Source organism: Cajanus cajan, chromosome 5 (genome assembly GCF_000230855.2).
Source record: "Cajanus cajan strain Asha chromosome 5, NIPB_CcT2T_4, whole genome shotgun sequence".
NCBI lineage: Eukaryota > Viridiplantae > Streptophyta > Magnoliopsida > Fabales > Fabaceae > Cajanus > Cajanus cajan.
This window is the reverse complement of record NC_138521.1, coordinates 3,664,792-3,682,366: the sequence shown is the minus strand read 5'-3', so window position 1 is coordinate 3,682,366 and position 17,575 is coordinate 3,664,792. Positions and strand designations below refer to the sequence as shown.

General features: G+C 28.0%; 1 protein-coding gene across 1 annotated transcript; it reads left to right on the top strand.

Annotated features, from left to right (window-relative positions):
• Positions 1-4,784: 4,784 nt before the first annotated feature.
• Positions 4,785-10,582, top strand: LOC109809669 (mitochondrial-processing peptidase subunit alpha). The gene is made up of 13 exons (XM_020373041.3): positions 4,785-4,990; positions 5,367-5,606; positions 5,992-6,288; positions 7,125-7,292; positions 7,437-7,604; positions 7,701-7,781; positions 7,909-7,975; positions 8,177-8,274; positions 9,338-9,410; positions 9,497-9,567; positions 9,750-9,799; positions 9,991-10,103; positions 10,189-10,582. The coding sequence occupies exons 1-13, from the start codon at positions 4,949-4,951 to the stop codon at positions 10,239-10,241; spliced, it is 1,521 nt and encodes a 506-aa protein (XP_020228630.1). The 5' UTR covers positions 4,785-4,948; the 3' UTR covers positions 10,242-10,582.
• Positions 10,583-17,575: the final 6,993 nt, after the last annotated feature.

Here is a 17,575-nt window from a genome sequence, read left to right as displayed (position 1 = left end):
TATTAGTCCAACGTAAGTCGGTGGAACACAGAAGAGAAACCTAGAAAGGAAGGGACAGGAACCGATTGCTGGGGTCCAACATATTTTGGAACTATCTGTCTCGTTCTCCTAAGAATTTAATGATTTTTAATTTTAGCTTAAATATATTTTTAATCCCTCAATAAATTTATTTTTAGTCTCTTAAATTTAAAATTATAATTTTTAATCTCTATAATTTTAAAAAAATTTATTTAAATTTTTATATTCAAATTTTATTAAAAAATTTATCAAATATTATTATAAAAAATCTACTTATTAGTATTTTTATTAATAAAAATATCACATTAAATTTAGTTAATATTATATAACTGTCTTAATTAGTCACTTTTAAATATGTTATTGGTGATTTAAGGAACTAAAACAAGATTTTAAAAATTACAAGAATTAAAAAAAATGTTAAATTTGAGAGACCAAAAATAAATTTGTCTTAAATTTGAGAGACTAAAAACATATTTAATTCTTTAATTTTTTATTAAAAGATGTTGGTTACTGTGAACTTGTATGCCATTGACTTATTGGTTCATAGTAGACCAGTAATTATTATTTTTTTACGTAGCTGCTATGGTAGAAAAAAATATTTTTTTAATAATTTAATTAATTTTATTTAAAACAAAAATATTTAAATTATTATAATACATGAATATATTTTAATATGTTAGTGGAATTTTATTTTAAAATTTTTAAATAAAAAATAAATTTTATAATGAATAAATAATATTTTAATAAGTTAATTTAATTTTATTTAAAAATTAAATAAATAATTAATTAATTCTTATTTGGGAATGAATATTTGACGTTGTTACCATTCATTACATGGTATTTAAAATTTAAAATATCATTAGCAATCATAGGTTAAATAAACTGTATGTAACCAACATTTTAAATAAGGTACTCATTTTTCTTCTTTGTTTTCTTTTAAAAAAATATTTTTCATATCTCTTTTTCTATTGGATGTGTTCTTTTATTTTCTTTGGACTTCAACAGAACACTTATAATAGGTAAAAATTATAATTCTTATTTTCTTCTAATTTATTTGATTGGTCTTATTTGATCTTTTGATTTTTTTTATGGGATATGGTAATTTTTTTATTTTAAGGTTTTTGTTTGGGTGTTATAGATTATGTAATTGAAAATAATGAAACTCATTTTTTTCTCTATTATTCTCCTTTTTATCATTTTATTATTACAGAATTTGTAACATCATACATTAAGAGAGGGCTATTTCTCAATTACAAGATTTAGTTATATTTTTTAATTAATTTAATTTTTTTAATTGAATTTTGGGTTCAGATATTATATGTTGATATATACTCTCTTAGAATTGTTGATGAAGTTAATTTGATACTTACTTGCAGTTTGACTTAAATTGGTTTCTTCCTCAACATTGCGTGAAATATTGTCCATTTTAACTTGTTGAATTATTATGATTTTGTCCTTAAAAAATCATCTTATTATGTTAAGGAAAAAGAGACTTTATAAATTTTCTTTAATTTTGATTTTTAAGCAATATAAAACCTTCATATATATTAAATCAAATAGATAAAAAAAGATAGAAGAAAAAATAAAATAAAAAATAAATAAAGAGAGAAATGAACAAATAGATAAAGAAAATATGATAGAAAAAAGAGAGGGAAGATGAGAAAGGGAAGAGAAACATGAGAAAGAGAGAGAACCAAAAAACTTGAGAGAGAAAAAAAGAGAGGAGAAATAAAAAAGAAAAAAAATCATACAAAATCTCAAATATTTTGTAAATTCTATTAAAAAGTCTCAAAATCTAACATTCAAAATAATCTATTGAAATATCTATATTTTTTAATATTAACAAATTCTTTTAAGTGAAAAAAGTATTGATTAATTACTTTATCATTCTTTTAAAAAATTTTGATTATCTCAATTGAATATCATTTGATTTAATGTATATTTTTAAAAAAAATTTAATCATCTTAATTAAATAACACATAAGTTTATTTATAATACTTTTTTATTTTAATATTATAAAATTTTTATATAATAATTTTCTTAAAATCTTTTAAAATCTTAATCCAATACACTTTTTTAATTAAGGTTGAAGTTAATTCTTTAGGTTAAAACCCTAATTTGGTCCTCTATAATATTTTAAAGTTTCAATTTAGTCCCACTTTAATTTTTTGTTTCAATTTGATCCCTAATAATTTAGATTACTGCAATGTCGGACCTTCCATCCAAATTTCTTAAACGGAGTTAACTGTTGCCCACGTGGATGCCACGTAAATGCATAGGTGGATCCCAAATTTTTTTAATGCATCTGAAACCAGAACGACCCGTTTTGAAACCAGAACGAGTCGTTCTACTGCACTCGTGGTGTGTTAATTTTGCATTTGGAACAGGCCGTTCCAGATGCATTAGTTAACACACAACGAGTGCAGCAGAACGGGCCGTTCTGAAACTAGAACGGACCGTTCTGATTTTATAACAGACCGTTCTGGATTTAAAACGGGTCATTCTATAACGCCAACCACATACATGCTTTAACAAAATGCAATAATGTGGTTTAAAGATTGAAAACATAAATTCATAACATAACATAAATTCAAAGACTAAAATATGGTTTAGAGACTGAAAACAAAAATTCAAAGACTGATATATTGTTGTTGTTGGGGTACATCCGTCAATGACTCCAAGGGGAAACACCATGTCATTTCATCCTTGACTGTATAATGTCGATTTGGTAGTAAGTGGTTCACTTTAGTTTGACTAACAATGAAATAAAACTTGTCACCATTGTCCTTAGTGATACACTGCATTGCATAACAAGTATTATAATTAGAGTTAATCACCTATACACTGCCAGTGTAAAGTTTTTTTACATTGACAACCAATCAAATCTGTTAATAGTGTCATGTCATTTGCTCATTTAATTAAATTAAAATAAAAAATGCACTATTAACATATCTGATTGGTTGCCAGTGTAAAAAATTTTACACTGACATTGTATAGGTGATTAACTCTTATAATTAATACTTCTATAAACTCCTATATCTTGCAATTGGTCTAGAAATGGTGTATAGCTCAAATGTTTAGCAATTGAAGTTATCAATCTCCCATTGACAATATTACCAAATCCAATGTTTGAAATGCTTTGTACCTTGAGTTTTTTTTTTTCTTGCACGATTCATAATCGTGATTTAGAATCACGGGCGTGAACATAATCATGGACCATTTTGGTTGGCTTTCTAGAACTAGAACGGGTCGTTCTGGTTCCAGATGCATTATAGAAATTTGGCATCCACCTATACATTTACGTGACATCTATGTGGTCAACAGTTAACTCCGTTTAAGAAATTTGGACAGAAAGTCTGATATTACAATAATTTAAATTATTAAGAACCAAATTGAAACTAAAAATTAAAGTGGGACTAAACTGAAACATTAAAATATTATAAGAGACCAAATTAAGTATTTAACCTATTCTTTACCTTTTCCTCCTAAACGCACGTTATATTTTCAATTTCTTCTCATTTATATGTTTTAAAAAAAAATGGACGCTTACAGCAAACTAACTTTATCACCTAGTTGATTGGGCTTGTTTATTAATTTTACATATAATTTCAATAGATTTATTAACAACTTTCTTTAATTTTATGTTTTAGGAAGGTTATTCAATGCACATATTTGTTGATAAAAGGAGCTTCTTCAACTACTCCTTTAAATTTTTACATTCTTGCTCATTTCAAATGAGGCAACTCTTGCGGAGTTTTCTTTCTTAAGATTGTAATTTTTTTTGTTTATATTTTTATTTTTCTAATAATAAAGATATAGAGTATATAAATGAAAGATAATTCTCACTTAATATATAAATTTTATTAGATTAAACTCAAATTTACATTATAAGAAAGTTTAGTGAGTATTTGAAAAATATTTTATTGTGGCTTATAGTTGAAACTTATGAGAGAGGTTATTGCAAACGGTAAAAAAAAAGGGATATTAATGCAATTTCAAGGAGTGTCAATATAAATTATTCTTATTTTTATTTCTAATTTTTTTAAGTCAAATGTCGTGTCTCTCTTCTTAAATCATTACAAAATATTATGATATAAAATATGTGTAAGTATAAAATTGTATATATTAGTATTCATAATTTATTTATATTTTTAAACATATACTAACACTTATCTATATGAAAAAAAATTTGAAATATTCATTTATCATAATGATATAAAAAAATTATAAATGTAATCTCATATATGATATGACATGGATTACTCAAGTGTCTAATATTTGAACTCTGGCTCGAAACATTTTCACTGAGGTTTTTATTTTCAAATTCTATAAAACTTCTAAACTAAAATAAAAGGTTTACTTCTTTACTTGAGTTCTCAATAAATACTAATCAATATTTTCATTGAAACATTTTTTTTCTTTAGATTTTATTAATTATTATCCAATTTCCTATTAAGATAAAAAATATATATATAATTATTAAATAGTACTAAATCCTAAATTAACTAGATTTACAATGAAACCTAGAAATCGATCATTGATCTAATTAGGCTACTTCTATAAGATAGGCCTCAACAAAAAACTGAAATATAATGACAACAAATAATTGGATTGAATAATTTCTTCTATAAAATTATTAACCTCTGCTTAAAATTATCTTTTTAAAACTTTAATGGGCTTGTGAGGCCCAACATTACTGGGTCAGATTCTAAAAGCCCACGTAGCTTCAGGTCAGTACTTTTGGTCTTGACTATTATTTTTAATTTTGATTATTGGCCATTTCCAAACTAACCTGATTCTCTCTCTCTCTCTCTGTTGTGTTGCCCTGCTTCATACACATACTAGTTGTGGCTGTGGGCGGTGTCAGGAGAAAAACAAACCACATCCAACTTCTTCCATTTTCATTTACGGATTCATTCTCATCCTCGCCATGTACAGAGTAGCGGCTACATCGCTCAGAAGGCATCTCAAGGTCACTACTATTACTATCTTCCCCCTTTTTTTTCATCCCAACTCTATTATTATTAATGTTTAGGACCAGAAATCTTCAACCCCTCATGTTTTTTTATCTTACCCTGATAAAAAAATTGATTTTGATCCGTAAAAAAAATGTATTTTTATTGATTTTCTGGGGAATTAGGTTGGTGGGTTGGATATTGGAACCCCCCGGATTCATTATACGAAATTAAATCCCACGCAACAGGTTTAGGTTGTTTTTCATGTTACAATTGACAATTTGTTATTCCCATGAAAAAGCTGGGGTGGCGTTGGTGTAATGGAATATTCTTTTTGTGGTGAATGCTACTGCTGCTGTTTGTGATTTTTGTCTAATGAAACCATGTGATCAGGGCTATGGAGGGAAGTTGAGATCCACTGGGTATTCCACTTCAGCTGCTGTAGCTACGAAGGCTTCCAATGGTGGTTTGTTTAGCTGGCTTACTGGGGAGACTTCTAGGTCCCTTCCTCCTCTGGACATACCACTTTCCGGTGTTGCTCTCCCAGATCCAGTTCCAGATCATGTTGAAACAAGCAAGACCAAGATCACTACACTCCCCAATGGACTCAAAGTAGCATCAGAGATGTTGTCTGTATGTGCATGTTTCTTGTTTTTTGGCATCTTGACAATGATACTGTATGCTTGGAATTTCTAGTTATTTGGAGTTTGGACTCATGTGTTCCATGACAATGTTACTTTAAGATTTAATTTTATGTGCATGTTTCTAGTCTTTTGGCATCTAGGTATGTTCGATGACAATGTTACTGTAGTAGTTAACTGTATGTGCATTGTTAATTTTTTTGGTGTGTTGATAGTTTTAATGACTATTTTACTGTAAGGCTTAACTGTATGTGCATGTTTGTAACTTTTTTGGTGTCTTGATATGTTCAATGATGATGTTACAGTAAGCTTTAATGGTGCTTTTGAGGTGTGGCTAGTATATTAATTTTTTCCTTTTCATTTTGGTTGTTAATTAGAACGCTGCAGCTTCAATCGGGTTATATCTTGACTGTGGTTCCATCCATGAGACCCCATTGTCAAGTGGGGCTTCACACTTGCTAGAGCGAATGGCTTTCAAAAGCACAACAAACCGTAGTCACTTCCGTATTGTAAGGGAAGTAGAAGCAATTGGTGGTAATGTAGGAGCCTCTGCCTCTCGTGAGCAAATGGGTTATACATTTGATGCCTTGAAGACTTATGTTCCACAAATGGTTGAATTACTGGTTGACTGTGTAAGGAACCCAGCCTTCTTGGATTGGGAGGTCAATGAAGAGGTATTTTCTTTTTATGTTTCTCTTTTCTGAAGGAGTGATCTTGTAATTCTTAAGTCAGCAAGCTTATTAAACATTTTCTTCCTCCTCTGTTTTATGATCTACAGTAGGATTGATGAACAATTACACTCTTTTTCTAGAAATAATTATGGGCCCTCTAGTGGGGTTATGTTATGTTGTTGATAAAAAAATATTGGAAAGTAAAACACCTTTAGTCTCTCTTTATGGTATTATATAGGATTTTCTTTCTTATATGTATAGTTACACTTTAATCACCTCCAAGGCTCCAACAAAGTATATTAAAGGTAGACAAAGTCATGCTGAGTGCAAAATTATTTATTTTTTAGCCCTGACTTCCATTTTCATTTCTCCTTTGTGGACTGAGAAGCTGATACAAACCTTGGGTGAACCACACTGAAAAAGCAGAAAGGTTAGCCAAACCATTCAGGTGGCAAGGCTGTATAAACCCATGTAAAAATCTCGTACTCCCAATGTCAAATTTATTTCCCGTAGCTCACAATTGAATCCTAGCATTACACCTAGCTTTGCAGCCCTGTCATCCACTCATGATTGGAAGGTCTTGATACCAATTGATATCAACATTGAGAGAACCACACCATGAAAACTAGCCATTGTGGTGAGAGAACCCAAGGGCATATAAAACTAATGAAATCCCATGCTTGTTCAGCATATGAATCAATTCCCATGCCTTGCTGTTGGATCTTAAATGGCAAGAGTCTTGATAATAGCTTGCCATTCCCATTTTTATAGTATAATATTCTTTATTGGTAGTTTATATAGCATTATTTCTGAACCTGTTGAACCATCTATTGAAACAGCTTCGAAAGGTGAAAGCAGAGCTTGGAGAACTCTCTAACAATCCCCAGGGCTTGCTTTTGGAAGCAATTCACTCTGCTGGTTATTCTGGTGCATTGGCTTATCCTCTTTTGGCTCCTGAAGCAGCACTGAACAGATTGGACGGCGCCATTTTAGAGGAATTTGTTGCTGTAAGATCTGTTATCTTTTTTGATAGTACATGAGTCCTACTGGTATTAATTTATGCAACACGTAATTTTTTGGTTTTTTCTTTCTGTTTTTTTTCCCTTGCAATATATTTGAGAATCTAATTATTGCCTGATGTAAAAATTCAGGAGAATTACACAGCACCTAGAATGGTACTTGCAGCATCTGGGGTTGAGCACGAAGAGCTTCTATCTGTTGCTGAACCACTTCTCTCTGATCTACCAAAAGTTCCTCGTCCTGAAGAACCAAAATCTATCTATGTTGGGGGTGATTTTCGTCGTCATGGTGAATCAGCGGTTTGTATAAGTTTACATTTTCTTGAATCTCATTCTTTTCAGTTATCCACTTCAAACACATTGTTATTTACTTGCTAATATATGTTGCAAGGGCAGGGTACACATGTTGCTATTGCTTTTGAAGTGCCTGGCGGCTGGCAAACAGAGAGAGATGCTATTGTTTTGACTGTTTTACAGGTACTCATATTGTGTCTGAGTCTCTGATAGAAATAACGTGCTTCGGTTTATTCATCTTTACTATTCTTACACAAAAAAGTAAAGTACAAAATGATTGAACGGAAGTAATAATTCTTGAATTGTGCAGATGCTTATGGGAGGAGGTGGGTCATTCTCCGCAGGGGGCCCAGGAAAAGGGATGCACTCAAGGCTATGTATGTTTTACCTATATCTTTTTGTCTTCTGTTTAGTTTGGTCAGCTATGTGCTTTAACCTTGTCATTATCTTTAATTAGCTTTTTCATTTAACAAGTAAAGCTTATCTGTCTAATGTGCACCACACTCTTTTGTCATTTTATTTTCCCACATTCTCAACTCTAATATTTTAACTTGTTTTGCATGTACAACTGAATCAAGATCTTCGTGTGCTGAATGAATATCAACAGATTCAATCTTTTTCTGCATTCAACAGTATCTTCAATAATACAGGACTATTTGGCATTTATGCAAGCACTGTAAGCAAAAAGCCGCCATTGTTTTTGGGCATTCCTTTACACAATATTTTTAAATATAGATGTGAATTTCCTATTTTTCTTCCCTTTGAAAGTTGGGTTTAGTATGTCTAGGAGAACAAGTTCCCTGTATTATGCAATGCTGATAATAGCTAGAGTAAATATGCTTAGTAGTTACTAGTTAGTAGTTGAAGTTGCCTTGATGAACATTGATCAGAGTGTATATCTAGTTTGAGGATTCTACATGGCTTGCCAATGACCTTTCAATTGTCACTCTCAAGAATTACGGTTGTCATAAACAAACTAGTTCAACTATATTATACTCTATTCGTTTTCCCTTTTGTTTAAGCTGTGTGATGAATTTGTAATATTCTCATGGGATAGGGGGGATTGGAGAGCTTTGCTGAATTATTTTCCTTAACCTCTGTAGGATATATGCTCTTTATTTTTAGGGGAATTTCTTACTTTCAATTGAGATTTTGAAGAGAATGATGCTAAAAGCAGAGAAAGGAAAAGAGAAATATTACTTCCATAGTGTTAATTTAAATACAAAAAATGCCTAAGGAGAGAGTTTACCTTGCTAGGGTGTCCTCTTCCACAGTGTTTCCCCATTATACAACTGAACTAATGCTCAATTCCCAAATCAGACAACAAATCTGAATCCCACCCCTTGTACGGTTGTACCCTATCCTCCTTTTTAAGCTAATTGCTACCTCTTTATCTGCCCAAATACAATTATTTTAACTAACTACTCTTGGCCCAGTTTTCTTTTAGTGTTGTATTTGCCTTCTATTTTCCCTAACATGAATGTATTTGCCCTATCTGTTTAGGGGAATTTCAGTCTCCTTATAGCTGTATTTTCATTTTCTCTAAAATATTTGTTTATCACTTCTATTGCATGTTTGGGAGAGCATATTTTTGAGAGAATAATCACTTATTTTCCAAAAGCTTTTTCGGAACTGCAAAAAATAAGTGATAATTTCTTCAAAATAAACTAAGCCATAAGTTAATAGTCACTGCTTAATATGTTATTCTAAGGTTGACTCGTTCAAATTTCTGGATGTAGAGCCCTGATTTTGTGCCAAAAGCTGTGGAAATAGCAGCCAAAGAACTGCTATCAATTGCATCCCCTGGACAAGGTTTTACTTCTCTCTTTTGTTTCTGTAGTATTTTAGTATATATCTTTATTTGTGCAAAATAAAACTTCCACTTCTTGCAATGACAGTTTCACAGGTACAGCTTGACCGAGCCAAAAAAACCACAAAGTCTGCAGTTCTAATGAATCTGGAATCTAGAGTATGCTCTTGCCTTCTTTAATACATAAACTGATGTTTTAAATATTTGGAAGTTCTCTTTCTTTTATACTCTTTTTATCATTGAACGCATCTGCCTTTTTGATTGTATCATATCCTCTATTCTAAATAGGGTTGGTTAGATTTCATATGGTTCTCATGTTTAAAAGTAATCATTTTTTGCAGATGATTGCATCCGAAGATATAGGAAGGCAAATTTTGACTTATGGAGAAAGGTAAACAATTTCTTATAAGTAGCTCCCAAGGAAACTTTGCTAGGTTCTTGGGAGTTATTTTTAACATTCAAGCTTTTGCATTTGAATTTCTCATCCATAATGAAGAAACCTTTATGAATATACTCTATTCACAAGCTATAATTCTTGAATGGAAGTGTAAGTCTTTGTCAATTGTAATCTTACCCTTTCAGGAAGCCTGTGGAACAATTCTTGAAGGTTGTTGATGAAATCACGTTGGATGATATCACTAAAATTTCTCAGAAGATTATTTCCTCACCTTTGACCATGGCATCATATGGGGATGGTAATTAACAAATTTTCCCTTTCAAGAATTTCTTTACTGATTGATAATGCTAGTCTTGACCAAGAGACAATTTCTTTTGTGGCAGTCTTGAATGTTCCCAGTTATGAATCTGTTAGCAGCATCTTCCATGCAAAATGAAATTGCATGTGATCCACCTTCAGCTCATCATTTTTTCTGGATCACAAAAATGCCTATTTCAATTTTCAAGAGCAATATACACCGAATCAGCAATGCTGAAAATAAATCCCAGAGAAGTTTTTGTGCGGATCTGAGGAACCATTATTCAGGTTCCATGTTTGTTTTTCTTTAACTATTTGCCTAGTGTATTAGGTGCATGGTCTCAAGGCTAATGATCACCTTAGTTTTTTTTTTACTTATGAATTAATTTTCTCTCATTTTTGAGCATAATTTCTAATATATGTAAAAAAGAATGCAAGTAATATACTCATTAATCATATCATACATTTTAACATGTTCTACTATTTGGATATATTTATGTAGGGTTTAGTAAATATCAAATAGAATTCATTAAAGTGGTGGTAGGACTTGTATCATTATGTAGGTCCTATATAAATATCAGTTAACAGGTAGTTTATTTTGTATTGAAAATTGAAATAACGACTGTTAGTAGCATTTAGCATTTTATTTATATATATATATAGAGATAGAGAGAGAAATTTTCATCCTAGGATGACATAAGGTGAAAGTAAGAATGATCAATTTCAACTCTTAAATTTAAAATGAATGATGAGATTAAAAGACCATTTCATAATTCAAGGGGTTGTGGTATTGTCGATTCCTCTGACCATTTTGCCACTGCCACCACCGATGCAAGTGGTGTTGGGAGCGTTGTTAATGTGATTTTGGTTGTAATTTTTTTAATCTTGACCTCCTATTCAAAATTAAAGGATTGACTTCTGTATACATGGAGATGTCCATTGTAGGGTTTGTTTAAATAAAGCACTTAGAATTGTGACTTTAATTAAAAAGTAAACAAGTGTTTGGATTTTTTAATTGATTCATTTTTAGAAATAGATTATAACATATTTCAGAAAAGCGTTTTTGTTAAAAAATTTTAAACATATATAATGTCAAAACTACAAGATTATTTTCTTTTGGCTTTGCACAAAAAGTAAAATAATAAAGCCAATCATATTAAAAACAAACAGGTTTGGTATAAAGATAATGTTTGCGCGTGTGGTTTGAAATATTATTTGTATGCATTTTTGAACTTTATGTGTAATTAAAATATAACATATCTAAATTTAAATATTTGTTTTTGAAGCAAAAATGATCATTGTATGCATTTACATTCTCACTGTTATGAATTTTATTTTTTTCATTTTCTGAAACTTGATGAGATTTTACATCAGAATGAGAAGCTTGTTTATTAAATGCATATTTTGAATTATTGTTCTAATATTTGCTTCATTAAGTTATGACTTGATATAATTATGTCACGCGTCAATGATTTATTTAGCACGTCATTACTTAAAAAAAAATTCTTCTTGTTATTGAGTCGATAATATATAAACCTAAGCACTCATGTATATTATTTAAATCTCTGATTCTAATAGGTTTATAAATGCATTAACGAAAAATATTTTCTTAAAAATTAAAATAGACAGTAGATGATATTGATAGTGTGTGTAGTCAGCAAAAGGTGACATAGATAGGAGGCACATGATATGTAGCATTTGGCATTTGCCATGTGTTGCCTTGGAGAAGGAGTTTCTTCAGCCGCATCAATGACTCCATTTATTTCATCAAAAACCTTCAAGCAGTGTGCAATTTTCTTCTCTTTTCATCAAATCAGAATCTGCTTCGTTGTCCCTCTATCACCATGTGATACATCCCTTCTAGGACAAAACCTTTTCCAATGAAAAAACCACATTATATAATTTGAATTATTCGACAATTCAAGACTCGCCAACAATTTATTTGTAACCACAAAAAGTATGGCGTTGATTCCATTTTGTACAATATTTATATGTTGAACGCTCTGATCAATGTTGTCCTTCTCTCTTAACGTGAGGTTAGAGCACATGACCCATGTTGTGCCTTTCTATGTTGTCACATTACACGGTTTGATTGAAAATACTTCAATAATATAGAAATAAATTAACGGAACCAAAGCTCTCCATTTTCTCATCCCCTCCGAGTGGTAATCCCATAAATGCTGCAAATTGGTAGTGTATGGAAGCCACACAAACTACACATATAAGTAAATCATTAATTATAAAATATGATTACATCACTAGTAGTATAATCAAATTAATATATTTAAGTGAAGAATAATTAATATATTTAAATTTCTTAAGTTTAAGCCTTGAATGTCTTGTTCAATCATTTATCTCAATGTAATATTATAATCATAATTCTCACATTAACTAAGGTTGCCAATGTCAATGTAATATTATAATCATGATGTGATTATTTTGTGTTTTTGGCATCGAAAAGAGTTGGGAGTCAAGTTATTGGTCTAATTTAGGTTTGAAAATGACGAATTTGGGACACTATAATCGATTAAAGCATTTGCTAATTGATTATGGTCATCGGTTTACATGCACAGAGGTGTGTGAATGTTTGATGTGTATTGGAAAATCATATTATGGCATTCAATTGTTAGTTCTTATATTCGAATGATAAATGTGCTTATTCAATTGTGACTGTTTGTTATTCAAATGCCGAAGTTTTTATTTCGATAAGTTTATTGCCTTATTTGAATAAGAAAATTTTCATTCAATTCCAAGATATGTTGTAATTGATTACTTTGATTACAGCCAAACATTCATTTGAATACATATTCCACAATTATGTACGTCCAAATGTAATTAATTTGGGTTGTTCCATAATTAATTACATTTTCGATTATTTTTTAAAAATATTCAATTCATATTATGCAATGTGTTTATCATTGATGTCTAAATATTTTATTATTGTTTTGTTGCTATTGGTTTGAATTGTATTTTATTTTCCAAATGTCATTTTTAAGACGGGTGTTGTGAAATTGTCAATTTATTGCAGATTCTTTGAGATGTCAAAATAGGGGTGGGGGCAAAAGAAACTAGGTCTTATAAAAAAGACTAAACTAATTTAAAAATTTAATAAAAACCGAATATTAACAATAATAACAATTTTTTAATAAACAGATATAACTTTTTTTTATCAAATAAGTTAATATAAGATAAAAAGAAAAATGATACCTCCAGGTGACTCATGCTTAAAATAGACATCAAACATCACTTTAACTAAATCCTTATAGTAACAACAACAAAACCTGTACGCATAGTTGATAAATCTAAATGCAATCACTTACGATAGTAATAAAAAAAAATGAAATATATTTATAATTACAATTTTTTCATTAAATAATCAACATAATAATTATACGACTAAAATAACCATAATGTATACAACTAAGAAAGATATAAAATATCTGTAAAAGAGAAAGAGTTGAATCTTCTTATTAATATATATATATATATATATATATATTACTTTATTTAATAATTTATATTTTATATCAAATTTTAAAAATTTAATCATTAAATTTAAATTTTTTAATACATATATCAAATTTAAGATTTAGGATTTAAGATTTACTAATTATATTAAATATGAAGTAACCTTGTTTCTTGAAAATTTAGCACCGAATCTTTTAAAATGAACTGAAGATAAAAAAAAGAAAAAGAAAAAAAAAGAGAGACATTACATTAATGAATATCCAGATAGAAAAATATTATAAAATAAATAAATGAGAGAAGATACGAGTAGTAAAAATAAAAATTAGTATAAATAATTTTGATAAACACTATTTATTTTAATTATTTTACAAAGATAATATTTTTAAGATTTGAATCTGTCTATGTCGTGGATCGTACCATTATTGTTGGAGATTTCGAAAAAGTAAATAAAAGGAAGTGGTAGTACTACTAGTGCAGGGCTATAAAGAGAAGCTGAAGCTTTTCTAGCTGTACGTACACTTACATGTTTAAATGAAACCACGTAAAAAGTGTAATCATACAATTTACATGTTTAAAAAGGTTTTTTTTAATTAACCCTATAAAATTACTAAGACATGTTTGAATATATAACTTAAAGGGTTTAATAGTCACTAATTATTAATGTAAATTTTTTATATCAAATTATTATTATTTTAATGCATTCTTTTAAGGATTATATGTATAACATTATTTTTGTTATAAGGTCGAATTTGGTGACTCTTCTCATCTCTTTTTAATTTAAAGTTGATTAATTTATTTGTTTATAAATTATGTGTTTTCTATTAAATTTAAAAGAAATCTTTTTATAATTAAATTAAAATAATTTTATACTAATTAATTAACACATTCAATGGTGATTAATTTATTTAATAGTATTATATTATTAAATTAGAATAACTTTAATAGAAAAATCATTATAATAAATAAATATAAGAAATATTTAAGATTAATTCTCATAAAATATACTGAACAAAAATTTTAATTTAGATTATAAAATAAAAATAAAAAAGTAGAAGAGTAAATACTTTTATAATAAGTGTCACGTAAAAATAAATAAACGTTAAATTATACTTTTAGTTTTTTATTTTATATTTAAAATTTATTTCATTTTAAATATTCAATTTAATTTTAAAATTTGAGTTAATGTTATCATATTGAAATACTAATTACTTTTTATAAAATTAATTTTTGTTAGTTAACCAATCGATCATTAGGCTGACTCTCGGTGAATCGGCTGGTTTGATCTAATTTTTATAAACAATGATTTGATTAATGTTAGCACTAAAAACATCGTAAAAATTATATGAAAAATAAGCCTTATAAATAACAAAAATATCTTGATATTAAATTCTTTTATTTTTTAAAAATTCTCATAACAGTCACTTTTTGCATGATTTCATTTTTTTTAGGACCACATTAATTCATTACGCTTACGACTAGAAGACCCGTATCTTTATTGAGTATAGTTATCTTTTGAAATTGAGTGTCGAGCCTCCTCTTGGTCCTTAGTTAATATCGTATGGGAGTCAAACTAATTTTATATAGACTTAGTTATGCATGTTAAGACTGTAGTTGGCTTACACCCAAATTGTTCTACTCCTAACAAAAATATTGGACTTTTCTAGTTTAAATAGTGAAATTTGAGAAACATGTGTTATAGATTTGTATTCAAATTTGTTATTGATTTATAAGACCCAAAAAAATCACATTGTTAAGTTAGTTTGTTACGGTCAAGTTACCTAAACTATTCACCTTTATTGCAAGAGGTCTCTTAGTCAAAATATATGATGACATATTGTGTTGTTATGTTGCCATATTGGTAAGTTGTGTTATACTGTATTGTTAGTTGATATGTTATTTAGTTCTTGTTTGGATTAAATTGTTAATCATGTGGTTTTTTGAAATGAAAGTTATTAAATTGTTGTACTCTGTCATGAGTTAATATGTTGATATGCATTTGAGTTGATAATTGTGTTGATTAAGTTGTTATTAATATGGTAATGCAAAACTTTTATATTATATGTTGATTTATTGATTTCAAGCCCCCACTCACAAGTTAAAATATTTTTTTTATCTAATTTCATTTACTTTAACTTTTAATTCTTATAGTTAAAAATAGACTTTTTTAATTTTCATACTTATTTTTTTAATCTTTTTCACTATTTATAATTTAAGATAGATTTTTCCTGGTCTTTATACTTGCACTTTTATAATCTTTTTAGTTTCTATTTTTTTTGTAATGTTATTTGTTTTATATTAACATGATAGAGATCTTTAATTTTGTAAAGATAAAAAAATGTGTCTTAGTAAATAAATTCAACATCAAATGTAAAATGATGAATGAATACCTTTATCATACTAACATAAATGAGACAACATTACAAAAAAATTAATAATAGAAACTAAAAGGATAAAAAAAAATTGCAAGTATAAGGGCTAATAATATTTATCTTAAACTATCTAAACTAAAAAGGACCGTAAAAGATAAGTACATCGATAAAAAATATTTATTTTAAATTATTAAGATTAAAAAAATAAAATAAGTAAAATTATAAAGATTAAAAAATATTTTAATCTTAATAAAAATATTCTTATAATATTTCTTTTAGTCTCGATAATTTGGTTTCTTTAATTTTTTAGTCTCTATAACTTTTTTAATAGAAATTATTGACATGCAAAATATTCTTACGGAGCAAAGAATCTCAATAACATTTTTAATTTTTATAATTTAAAATAAATATTTTTAATTTATGTATTTATCTTTTGTAATCTTTTTTGATTTTTATACTTTAAGATAAATTTTTTAGTTTTTATATTTATAATTTTTCAAAATTTTAATCTTTACATTTTTTGTAATGTTATATTATTATAATAAAAATATTAATTCAACTTTATAAATTTGATATTAAATTTATTTTATTTAAATTATTATAAATTAAGTCTCTTCGCATTTTTTAACTTTTGTTTATATCTTACCAATAATGTTATTGTTGAACATATTTTTTTATCTTTATAAAATTAAAGATCTTTATTATGTTAATACAAAATAATTAAAAAAAATTAACAATGGAAATTAAAAGATTACATAACTATGAATAAAACCATTAAAAAGATTTATTTTAAATTAGAAAGTTAAAAAAGATAAATATACAGATTAAAATAATTTATTTTAAATCATAAAAATTAGTATACAGATTAAAATAATTTATTTTAAATCATAAAAGTTAAAAGATAAAATAAATATAATTATAAAAAAATTAATTAATTTTGACATGTGAAATCACAGAGTAAGGGTACAAAAATGAGTGGTAGAAAAAAGTAGTGCGAGAAAAATGAAAACAGTAAGGTGACAGATTATTTAGCTTTTATGGGGAAGAGGACAAGAATGATGAAATAGTCTGAAAATAATGAGCAGCAAAGGACATGCCATAATGTTAATTAATTATTAGAGACAGAATAATGTCCTTTCAAATTATGTGCTAAATGACAACCAAACCTACAACATGTTACCGGTAATAGAGGGATCCTACCCTTAAAAAAGTGATTTTTTTTTAAAATTTGAGATAAATTTAATTTTAAATTTAAATTTAAAATTAGTTTTTTAATAAATTTTAAAATTTTATTTTAATCTTTAAACTTAAATTTTATTAAAATTTATTAAATATTATTATATAAAATTTATTTACTAATATTATTGTTGTAACGACCCGCCATGGTCTTTACAATACATGTACAAATAAAAATGAAATAACTAAGTTTCTGGTTATAAAATAGAACTCCATATATGTAGTCATCCCAAAAATAATATTTCCTAGTGCCGGTCAAGCACAGACAAAATCGTTACCCAAAATGATAACTCTAACACGAGGATCAGAACTCCCCATCTCGCAGCGGACACCTCAACTCCAAGCTAGCCCTGACCTGCTCCCATACCAAGTATAATCATCGCAGTTCCACCACATGGAA